Source organism: Mandrillus leucophaeus, unplaced genomic scaffold, assembly GCF_000951045.1.
Source record: "Mandrillus leucophaeus isolate KB7577 unplaced genomic scaffold, Mleu.le_1.0 Scaffold988, whole genome shotgun sequence".
Lineage (NCBI taxonomy): Eukaryota > Metazoa > Chordata > Mammalia > Primates > Cercopithecidae > Mandrillus > Mandrillus leucophaeus.
The window spans coordinates 713,928-726,145 of record NW_012110785.1 but is presented as its reverse complement, the minus strand read 5'-3'; the positions used below and the strand labels follow the sequence as shown (position 1 = coordinate 726,145).

At 37.7% G+C, this 12,218-nt stretch overlaps 1 protein-coding gene and 1 long non-coding RNA gene across 3 annotated transcripts in view; one reads left to right on the top strand and one right to left on the bottom strand.

The window, feature by feature from the left end:
* The window catches only part of LOC105532832 (E3 ubiquitin-protein ligase RNF103), a 119,811-nt gene continuing 107,593 nt past the window's right edge, over window positions 1-12,218 (top strand). The window contains exons 1-3 of one of the 2 annotated variants that reach the window (XM_011971132.1): window positions 1-693; window positions 2,876-3,015; window positions 11,032-11,147. In XM_011971132.1, the coding sequence (XP_011826522.1) occupies window positions 468-693; window positions 2,876-3,015; window positions 11,032-11,147 (482 nt within the window). In that variant the 5' untranslated portion in view covers window positions 1-467. The remainder of the gene's footprint in view (window positions 694-2,875; window positions 3,016-11,031; window positions 11,148-12,218) is intronic. The other variant, XM_011971133.1, reaches the window with a different exon arrangement.
* The window catches only part of LOC105532831, a 15,113-nt gene continuing 7,449 nt past the window's right edge, over window positions 4,555-12,218 (bottom strand). The window contains exon 2 of the long non-coding RNA XR_001005050.1: window positions 4,555-6,147. This is a non-coding gene — a long non-coding RNA (uncharacterized LOC105532831). The remainder of the gene's footprint in view (window positions 6,148-12,218) is intronic.

Below are 12,218 nucleotides of genomic sequence, written 5' to 3'. Positions count from 1 at the left end.
CCTGCCGCCCGGATCCCCGGCTCCTGGGCGAATCTGAGTTATTTTTTGGTCTCTCCCTCTCCCCCTTGAGATCGCGGCGCCGGAGGGCCGACCCCGCCACCTGGGTCAGTGTCCCCCGCAGAGGGAAGCGTCCCTCGTTTTCTTCCCGTGAGCTCTCCCCGCGCCCCTCGCCTCTCGGTGCTTAATGGATGGCGGTTGTGAGTTTTTCCCATTTATTTTTGTCGCCTCTTGACTGGGAGGCCCGGCGCGAGGCTCTGCGCCTCTGCGTCCCTCGTCGCCACCTCACGCCCGCGCAGATCCCGTCACCTGCCTCCCCGCCGCGGATGGCCGGCCAGTGACGGCGCCGGGTGGCCCGCGCGTGGACACGGGGCCCTCGCCCAAGCTGCCACCGAGCCGCGGCCTCCGCCCTCGACCCTTCTCTCTCCCGTATTCCGAGCTCTCTGGAAAGAGAGAAGACGCCAGGGAAGATGTGGCTGAAGCTTTTTTTCTTGCTCCTCTATTTCCTGGTCCTGTTCGTCCTGGCCAGGTTTTTTGAAGCCATTGTGTGGTATGAAACTGGCATCTTTGCCACCCAGCTGGTGGATCCGGTGGCGCTGAGCTTCAAGAAGCTGAAGACCATTTTGGAGTGCCGAGGGTTGGGCTACTCAGGGCTGCCTGAGAAGAAGGATGTCCGGGAGCTGGTGGAAAAGTCAGGCGAGTATCGAGCTTCCCCTAGGGCCCCCTCCACCTGGGAGAGGGGACGACCTGTACCTCCTGGTACCTGGCTGTTCCCCCAGAGTGAGGCCTTCCCTGGAAGGGTTAAAGCTGCCCAGGTTTCTTCGTCCAAACTTTCTACAATCAAGTATGCGGACCCCAGCTTTGAGGAGGAGGCTGAAATTACTTGGAGGGGTGTTGGTGTATCCTTTTAAGGTTGTCGTAAAATGACAGTTTAAAGTGTGGCTTCTTAGCGTTGTTTACTAAGTTGAGTGATTTTCTCAAAATTCGGGAATATGAACTAGTTACAAACTGGGAAGCATTATTTGTCAGTTGAAGTTCATAAAAACGTAAGAAAAACTCCAAAACGTTGTCTGTCAATAGTAGTATTTGTCACGATAGTAATAATAAGGTACCCAGAGTGGGGACACATCTTTGGAATACTTACTATCAGAGGCACCTGGGCCTAGGATTTGAATGTTAGTTAAATCATGAGTTTGAATATAGACAGTGTACACCGACTTTAAGTCTGAAAAGGCGAGTAAGTCTGAGTAAGATGAGCATTTTGTATAAATGCTTGCCATGTTCGAGTTTATATTATATTTCTGTTAGGATTTTTTTTAATTTGCATCTTGGATGTAAGAAAAAGTTTTTTTTTTTCTCTTCTGTGTCACAGGCACCCTTGCATTGTTTAATGGGTTGAGAAATATAAGTGAAATAGTGCTGAGAGAATATTCAATGTCTTAAATAATGTGTTTTTCGTAATTGTTGGTTTTGGTAGGATTGGGTGAGAAATATGATTACTTTTTTTCACTGCTGGACAAAGTATATCTTTGTTTGGATATACTTCCTGAAAGTGGAATGTAATTTGAGAAAGGATTTCTGCATTGCTGTAGGGAGCAGCTGAAACTGATGGTTATCTTTTTTTGTTGTTTCAAGTATTTCTGTCAGCTGTCTTTTACAAGACAAATCTTTTCCTTCTTTAGTACCCTATAGACATGTAGCGTGATAGACAAGAATATGAACTAGCTAGCAGTTTAACACTTGGATATTTGTAGGTTGTGGGTTATAAAACTCGTATCTCACTGTTAGGATAGAGAGGAACCCACTCTGCAAAAGTGATAAATATTTCGTTAGAGAAAATATAAAATCGTGTATTATTCTTGCCCCTTGTTTGCTGACTGGTTTATGGTGATTCTTATTTTTACCATAGGGGGAAGAAGTGGAGTAACTAGGGTAAAAGATCTCTACTAAATAAACTCTCTTGGTTTAGAGATGAGAAGTGTCTTAATTACTAAAGCCATCATTTTTTATGGAAAATAATTTGATCACACATTTTTTCTTTTGACAGTTATTTATTATTGCCTTCTTTCGGGACTAAAAATACATGGCACATTGAATGTATTAGGAGTCCACATATAACTTTAAGACGCACAGCCCAGTATGACTCAAATCACACATTTTATGGCAGAAAAGTCATGGTATAGCGGTTTAAAAATTTAAGTGTTTATTGTGAATGGTTTTGCTGCTATCATGGTGCAGTGCTTGGTTTCTCACTGTTTAATATTTAAGGCAAAAGTTAAAATAATTTGACTTTAGTGTTTTCCTTTCCTTTTTGTTTAATGATACAAGCTCTAAATTTACACTGTAAATTTGTATATGAATGTGAAGTTTGTTCTAACAGGTAAAATTCTAACCTCCAAGTCATACAAACCCTGTTGCTCTTTTAAGCAGGGCTGATGGCAAATTCTGTGAACCCAATTCTACATCTTTTAAGTAAGAAGCATATGAGCCATACTGTTTAAAAATGTATATTAAGCCTGTATGTGTCATATGTAAAACTAAATAATTAATAAAGTGGTGCCTTTTTGGAGTGGTACAAATTTGGTAATTTCCTAATAATTATGTGATAACCCCACTAAAATATAAGCCCTATTCTATAAGAGATAGATTTTTGTCTATTTTGTTCGCTTTTGCCTGACACATAGGAAGTTCTTACTACATACTTATTGAATGTATGACACCTTAGTGGGTATATTCAGGTTCTACTAGTAGCTCTTGTCTATAGAATACAATGAAAGTACAATATCATGATTCTTAACAGTCTAAAAAATGGAATTACTGAAATTGGGAATCTAGGATTCTTGCAACCTTATTAGTGTTACTCTTTTCCTTTCTTTAGGTGACTTGATGGAGGGTGAGCTCTATTCTGCTCTCAAGGAAGAAGAAGCATCCGAATCGGTTTCTAGTACCAATTTCAGTGGTGAAATGCACTTCTATGAGCTTGTGGAAGACACAAAAGATGGCATCTGGCTGGTTCAGGTATGAAAAGCAGTGATAATTTGATATTTTGAGAACCCTAAAAAATTATTTTTACTCAAATAGTATGTACCAGCCAGTGACACTTCGTGTACTTGTGTCTTGTTTCTCACACATAACTTAGTTCTCTTAGGGAGGCTCTAGTATCTTCTTAAAAAGGTTTTGGAGACTGAGGAAAATGAAAATTGACTAGTGGGAAAGAGAAAGTTGGGGGATGGGAGTCAACTTTTTGTTTAGAATCCCCAGAAGCAAATCTATTTTAATTATTGGACCTTTGTTGAATTGAGAAATACACATATATATCCCTTTTATTTAGTGATTTGCACTGTTTCTCTCAGTTTTTGTTATCTCCAGTTTTTAATTCAGTGGCCTGAATAATTTTTATATGTAAGTAAGAACCCTGAAGTAAAAGTAAAGGAATCATTTATTAGGGAAATAGCCAACTTTGTGACTATAGAGAAGCTGTTGTGGAAAATGGTGGGGGTGCTTATTACATAGCTCATGATGATGAGATTATAATTTTTAACCCTCGTTTTTATGATAGCAAAACTGTGAGACTTAATTAGCATATGAGAATTTTAGAGCTATGAAGGACCTTAAAAATATTTTATACTTTCCAAGATGTAATTTATGGCAAGTGGGCACGCATTATCGTTTACATATTTTAATTTAAATTAGAAAAATTATATTAACATGTAAATTTCATAAATTTTGCTTAGGAAGGACTAAAGTTATTTACATTTTAAAACTGTACATTCACTTAAAGTGACATATCAAGTAAATTAACAGCATGAATGTGGCTAAAATTATTAATGTAGTCTGTGAATGGCTGAAGCTTGGAAATTGTATCAGACTAACCTTTTCTGAGACTCTAAGAGGTGAACTAGCTTGCCCAAGGTCATGGAACTAGTTGGTAATATTGAACCAGGGTGAAACCCAGATCTTCTGATTTCTTGTCCGGTACTCTTGTCATTTCACCCTGGAGTAGGCAAAGTTTGATTCAGGGCATGAAAATTAAAATAGTTTCTTCATGTTTCTTTCTGAGAGTAAAGACTGCAAATATGGTAGGAAAAGCTTTGAGTTCAGAGACCTTAGTTGCAGGTCTAGTACTGTCACTGACTAGCAGTATGATTGTGAATAGGTACGTTTTTCTGTTGTACATGACCTCAAATAAATACATATACATCTAAAAAGGATAAAATATTACAGTAGTCCTCTGTGCTAAAGAGTTGAGGTTTGGGAATTCTTCCAGAGATGACATTGTTTATCCATAGCCTTTCTTTATTGTAACCTTCCTATTGCATTTGTCCTTTTACCTTCCACATAATCTAATTCAGTAATTTTAAGTTCAGCAATGGGAGAGAATGCAAGGGTATAGGTGTAGTCCATACATTATCTGTTTAAATTTTAATTTATTTCTGTGTTAATTGGAGTTGAAAAATAAGCTGTAGCTTTTTTAAAGCTTTAATTTATAAGTATATTGTTATTCCATTTCCTTTCTCTGGTACTTATTTCTAATAGTCTGATTGAGAAAGACACTGGTTTTGATAATTTTAGATTTTATTACTGAAGATGAGTTGAATAGCCAGTCCCACTGCCCTGCGTTCAGTGTCTAAATGTTTGTCATCCACATTGACTGATCCCATGGAAATAAATAGTGAAGATGTTGCACCCTTGAAACATGGAAGGCCATGTCAAAAGTCTTGAGTTCTTTTGCTATATAGGCTGCTGCCTATAGACAACAAATACATTCTGGTTCAATAGTTAGCAGTATATTCTTGGCTTATAAATGATCTACTGTTTTTGATGTCCTGTTAAAGATATTTATGAATTAAGCTCCTGTAATAAATATGTGACAGAATTCATCAAAAGTTTATTTAGCAGTTGTTGGTGTGCCAGGCCCTGTTCTGGGCCCTAAAGATATACCAGAAACACATACCAAGCTATGTCCTTGCTCTGTCAGGTAGCTCACATTCTAGTTGGGAGAGGCAGACACCAAATAAATATTTAATATAACATCAGTTAGTGGAAAGTACTAAGAATAAAAATAAGCAGATTAAGGAGAGGAGAGTGGCAAGGAATTCTCTGGTAAGGTGGCAAATGAAGTGAAGAACAAATAATGATAGTAAATGGTAGCATTGTAAATTCTAGTTGCTAAATTTTTTTTCTCTGAAAATATTTTTAAACCTCATAGGTATTAATAGCTGAAAAACAACTCTTAAAAAATAGGATGTATTTCTATGGTTTTCTGTATATGGAAATGATGCAGTAGGACACCTACTTAATTTTTCCAATGATGCTCAAGGTTTGCACTGACCACCACTGTCTGGCTTGTGTTCCTTGAGGCCAGTGGCTTACATCTGTCAAATGGCTGGCCTGGTCTGAAAGAACAATCTCTGTCAGGACAACTGAGAAGAATGAGATTGAAACCTTGTCTGTGGCACTGTGAACTAGCCAGCTAAGCCAATCAGCACAGCCACCTTGGTTTAAGCCCTTAAAAGAGGGTTGTATTTTTTTAAAACTATGCTTAAAATTGAAAATATCTACTAGAAACAGAAGAGAAATGTCGTCTCCATTGCTTGCCATTCTTTCAGCTCAGATCATATATATTAATCTATTGTAAAGGATAACTTTCAAGAATTCAGTTTTTAACAATTTGAATTGTTGTTATTTTCTGTTTACGGTAGTCCCTCCTTATCTGAGGGGGATACATTCCAAGACCCCCAGTGGATGCCTGAAACTATGGATAGTACCAATCCTATATAATCTATGTTTTTTCCTATACATACATACCTGTGATAAAGTTTAATGTATAAGTTAGGCACAGTAACAACAACTAATGATAAAAATAGAACAATTATAACAATATACTGAAATAACATTTATGTAAATGTGGTGTCTCTCTCTCCGAATATCTAATTGTATGTAGCATTTTCGGACTGCAGTTGACTGCAGAAAGTGAAACTGAGGATAAGGGGAGGCCACTGTATTTTAGAAGAAGCTGACTAATTTGTTCTCTGTCATTTGTTTTAAGTCTGTGAGGAGTGTTTTCATAGATGAAGATGCACAGATGCCAGCCAGTTCAATCCTCTTCACATTTTCAAGCTTTTCCAGGTCCATTTTACAATATAGTCTCTGTAACGTGAACAGAATTAATTTTAGTTTTCAAGGTAGCAACGTATGTATGACATCTTTACCAATGACACACTATGATATACATGAAGAACCAAGTGCTCTTTTTTCTAAGTTATTTCTAACATTGTTTTTCCCCTTTGTTCCTAACCCAAGCTCATATCTTTCATTAGCTATTCATTTAACAGTTTTGTGGATTATTTGGCCCCAGTCTTCATAGCATTACAAACAGAAGATGGTTACTTATCTTTCAAAAGACCCTTAGTCAGAGAGGCAGATGGCACATTGGATAGGCTTCTGAGGTGGAGAAGTTAGCATAATTTATGGGTTTTATGGATTTATCCTCCTCTTAACATTTCTATTTCTCTGTTTTGACTTTTGTTATAGTTCAAAGAAGGACATTTTTGTTGCCTACTGGCTGTGTTACATCATACAGAATTTAAAGTCACTGGAATTGTAACAGTGAGAAGCATCATATGATTTAAAATAAAGCTTTGGGTCAATATTTACTGAAGTATTACATCAATTCATTTCCTGTTTGGCTTACAAGAGTTAATAGCTGATTTTAAACTTGTTTATCTTTGCTCCTAGACAATAGTTTTGTTTGAGGAGATTCTAAATTACATATTTCTTTCTTGACACTACTGTAGAGGTGAAACACATAGCAAGCCACTTTATCTTATATTTTGTAGTGGTAAAAAAATTTATAAATTCATAAAGTAAGAATACAAAAAGTTGAAAGACCACTGTTTTATTTTTGTCAATCACTTGTCCTTACTCTTAATGATTTTATATAGTTTGCGTGTATATACTAGGTTGCCTTATGATTTTGAAAGTAGAGACTCCCTATTATAATGAAATACTGAGAATGCAGAAAATATCGTAGCACAATGCTCTTATTGCTCCAGGGAGTTATGTTACTTAACTAAACCTGGATGTTATTGTATGGAGATTAACAATATTAAAAGGGATATGCCACATGGTTTGATCAGTGATAAACCTCACCTCTAAATAATGGGCATTTTAAAATGCACTGAATTAGACATCTTTATGTGTGACTGAGATCAAGAACATTAATATGCAGTTGCTTAGCAGAGTACTATTTATCCAGAAAACATCTTGGTACAGGTTGCTGGGGAAGGGACTTTGATTATAACAGAACTCAGAAGCTTAAGAGTCTTTCCTTTAGAGACTCTGTGTAATCAGAACTAGAAGAATGAGTTATTAAACTGTAAGAAGCTGAAATTGTTTGGTTTGACATAAATAGTTATTGAGCACCCATATGAGCTGGGCACTATATTAGCTGCAGGGACCACAGTGGTGAGCAAGTGTGGGGATGCCAGAGGCAGATATCCTGGGAAAGGGAGTGGAAAGATTGCTTCACTTCTAGCCTGTGTTGCCAGGTCTGTTCCAGACCTGGAACTCAAGCTGTACTTTCTCCAGTTTTTTTCTAGTCTTTGAAAATGTTCCCCACATACAGTGTTCCTTCCTGAGCTGCTGAGGAAAATGTCTCTCCTTTTAATGAGACCAGCCATATGAATGCTACTCAGAATCATCATGCACCCTTCTAGGATATGAGCTATAAATTGGGGACTCTTACTAGTATGACATAGTGTGTGTGTTTGTGTGTGTGTATATGTATATATATATAAAATACATAACATATAAGGCATATGTATATATATTAGGCTGAGAATATTTGTTGTGCTCTGTGACTCAGCTATATTAGTTATTTTGTGAAAATATTAGCATTTTTATAGTGGTTGGTTAATTTAAACTCCACCAGATTTAATTTATGCTAAACCTTCAGTTGAATTATTTAACTATATAGGACATTGGACAAATTTTTAATTGCATAAATATAGCTGTAAAGTAATATAAAATGCTTTCATGCAATGCCTACAAGATTTTTCATTTTTGTGTAGCTCAGTCAGGGATCCTTAGACTCTTCAAAAACAAATGCTAGAACAGGTTGCTGAATAAATAAGGCCCTGGCATTGAACATTGTCTTGTACCTGCCCCAGGTACAAGTATGTTCCCAACTCTTTTCACTCACTTCTGCTATCTCTGCTGGAACCAGGACGTACCTGGGAAGAACCCCTCTCATTCCTCCTTCTTTTCCTAACATTGGAGCTCTTATCACATGTCTCAAAGATACCTGTGCAGTGAACAGGGTCTTCACTGAAAGCTGCCTCCAGACTTAGGAACTAAATATTTACACTGGCGAGGCAACCTCTAAACTCCTTGGAGCAGTGTCATTCTGCACACAGACCTGAAATGTTTGGGTTATTTGCAACCTTGATCAAGAAATAGGATAATGCCTGAAAAGTGAGTTATTTTTGAAAGACGGCAAAGAGTAAAGAGTATGGTAGTATGCTTGCACACATACTTCTTAATCTTCCTAAGGAATCTGAAAAATAAGTTAAACGTGTCTTTGATTAGTTGACTAAAAGAACTACCAGATTGACTCTTGAGTGGTAGCAATAAAAATAAAAGAAAAAGAGAAGAGGCAGCAGCAGTCTGCTTTGTTTGATCTTCCTGATTTTCTAGGTACAACCTTTTTTTCTTTCTTTTTTTTTTTTTTTTTTTTTGTTTTTGAGATGGAGTCTTGCTCTGTTACCCAGGCTGGAGTACAGTGGCACAATCTCGGCTCACTGCAACCTCTGCTTCCCGGGTTCAAGCGATTCTCCTGCCTCAACCTCCCAAGTAGCTGGGATTACAGGTGTGCGCCACCACGCCCAGCTAATTTTTGTTTTTTTAATAGAGGTGAGGTTTTGCCATGTTGGCCAGGCTGGTCTTGAACTCCTGACCTCAAATGATCCACCCACCTCGGCCTCCAAAAGTGCTGGGATTAAAGGCGTGAGCCACCGCATCCGGCCTCCTAGGTAAAACTTATAAAGTACTTTGGGGCCAGAGAAAAATGTAAAAGCTAGGGACTTACTGGGTAGGGTAACTGGTATAAGCATCCTTCAAAAGAGCTTTCACCTATTAAGTCCATGTCCCCAGATTGCCTTCTTCCTGGTTACTTCAACTGTCTTGAGTATTTGAATAAATTGTATCTGCCTCAATAAGACCACTTATTTTCATTAAAAAGTAGTATCAAAACCATGGTTGGGTGCAGAGGTTCATGCCTAGAATTCCAACACTTGGGAGGCCAAGGCAGGAGGATCACTTGAGGCCAGGTATTTGAGGCTGCAGTGAGCCATGATTGAGCGACTGCACTTCAGCCTGGGGAACAGAGTCCTGTCCCTCAAAAAAAAAAAAAGTAATATCGAAACCATTTGCTTAATGCCCTAAATTGTGTATATGTATTCATTAAGCTTCAGACTTATGTGATAAAGTGTTATGTATGCATGTGCGTCTTGGTAAGTATGAGGATGGTAGTGGAATGTCACAGGGGTTATTTGGCACTTCAAGTCACTTGTCATCACCATGTGCTGTCTCTTCTGCTGCCCTCTGACATTTGTTAGACGTTCTAGCAGAGAGGCCACAGATGAGGTGGCTGCACCACCTCTTGTATCTCCCAAGGAGTTGACTGTCAGCACTCATTTTACATACCTACCTGCAACTTCACTTCCTGGAGGCTTTGTGAGTGTGAAAATGGTCCTTCCTCCCAGAAAGATTAGAGGTCCCCAGAGTATTATGTTGTAATTTTGAATTGTATAGTATCAGTAATATAACATTTATGAAAATAAACTTGGCCTATATACCCTGGACTTAAACAGATGGTTTCATGATGACTTTAGACATTTTTGGCTTTCCTTTAACTTCCCATTTAGTTATTTTTTATGGTCTTGTTTTTAATGTTTTTTGGTTTTTACTGGTATCTGCTTTGAAATTCTGCCTTCATTAAAGGCAGGAAGATTAGGAAATAAAGGGAAAGGTATTAATGATTAGAAAGGCTGACATTTATAAGAGAAGTCTTAACATATTTTGAAGGTCTTGCTCTGTCACCCAGGCTGGATTGCAGTGGCACGATCTCTACTCACTGCAACCTCCACCTTGCAGGTTCAAGTGATTCTCATGCCTCAGCCTTCTGAGCAGCTGGGACTACAGGTGCCTACCACCACGCCTGGCTAATTTTTGTATTTCTAGTAGAGACAGGGTTTTGCCATGTTGGCCAGGCTAGTCTTGAACTCCTGGACTCAAGTGATGCACCTGCCTCAGCCTCCCAACATGGGATTACAGGCGTGAACCACCATACCTGGCCTCTTTTTCTTAAGATTCTTTTTCTTTTCCTAATCCTAATTGTGTTTGAAAGCTCTTGCAAATTTGAAGTACAAGTTCAATAATGTAAAATTCATTATGGTAATTATTTTTGTATGTTAGAGCCATTCATGATTGTTAAGCAAAAAGCCATAAAGTAGTAGTATTTATTGATTTAGTCAAAACGTCCTTTAATAGAAAACATGTGTTTGACTCTTGGCTCCATAATTATACTTTTTAAACAGTGAAATTTGAACTTGTTGAACCTACATGTGATAATTTTTAGTAAGCTTTATTTGGATTATTGTTTAAAATTTTCTTTTCAGAGCAAAGAGAAATTATTCCAAGGGCCATTTTCTTTCTGTGTAACTTAATTAGAGAGAAGAGGCCATATGGTGGAGAACATGGCTAGCTTTTTAATACAGTTTTGACTCCCTACCTCTCTTTGTAAGTGCCACAGAGTGTGGGAGAGTTTAATTTACTCTTCAGTGTTTTAAGTCTTTTTTCCTATTGGATAGTTGCTCCTTCTATAAGAATTGTAATGATAATGTGATGATACAGTAAACAATAACTGGGAACAGAATATCTTTTTTTTAAGTGAAATTATATTGTTGATATAAATGGTTGGTTTGACTCCATTTTAGGTAATTCAAGTTCCTTTTTCTCTTTTTTTGGGAATAGGTCATAGCAAATGACAGAAGTCCCTTGGTGGGCAAAATTCACTGGGAGAAAATGGTTAAAAAGGTGTCAAGATTTGGAATACGTACAGGCACATTTAACTGTTCCAGTGATCCCAGGTAAGTTGATTAGGCAATTCTTAGAATTTGAGTCCTGACCAGCATCTTTCTTATTTGAAAAGGACAATGATACTAGAAGCCTGCTTGAACTGAAAGCTTATTATAATGTGTAGCACACTCTTAGTTACACAGGTGCTTGATTAATAGTTTTTGATAAACTGGCAGTTAATTACTTTTACTCTAAGATCTATCTCTGTCTTCTCTATCTCCCTCTCTCTCCCTGTCCCTTTCTCTGGCTCTTCTGTGTTTTTTCATAGCTTTAGGTGATATCTCTGTGCTAATCTAAATCTTCTTCTATCATTCCGACCTCTAGTTTGCATTTCTTTGCTTATTTCCATTGGCTCTGCAAGTATCCCTAGATATTTTCTTTTCCCTGAAACCTAGTATCTGAAATCAGATTCATTCTCTTTTTCTTTAATCATCCATGTATCTTTCTACCTTTCTTTTTTTCTGTCCTTCGCTGGTTTTCCCCCCATTTTCTCAAATAAGAATCCTCAGAGGTGTTTTTGTTTATGTTTTGTTTTTTTGTCATCATTTCCAGTATTCAGTCTGTCACATTATTTCTTGTTTTATTATTCCATTATTTCTTCTTTGAAATGCCTTTTTTTTTCCATTTCTCATGCTAACAAGTTATAACTTAGACTCATTCATTCATTTAATTTTCCATTTGGTGAATATTTAATGAAAGATTAGCATGTACAGCATGTTTTTGTTTTGTGTGGAGGAGGAGGCATATATATATATGTCAAAAACCCCACAATATTAGCTAGTTTCTAACGTAGGTAGATATGCCTAACTTGCATCCTTTATGTGTGTTAGCCGTAATGGGCAACCCATTGGTTGTAGAAAACTCTCCTAAACCATGACTATACCTCCTTTCCTTAGCCTTACATTTACTTCTCTTCTGCTTAGAACCCCTGTTTTGCCTGCTAGTAATATAAGGTGAGATCGATGGTAGAGTTCCCCTAAGAGTTGGGAATAGGAGGGAAGTTCCTGCATCTCTTAACTCACATTTAGTCTCCTCATCTACCTGCAAAGCTCTCATGCTCATCTTCACCACAGAGTCTTTTT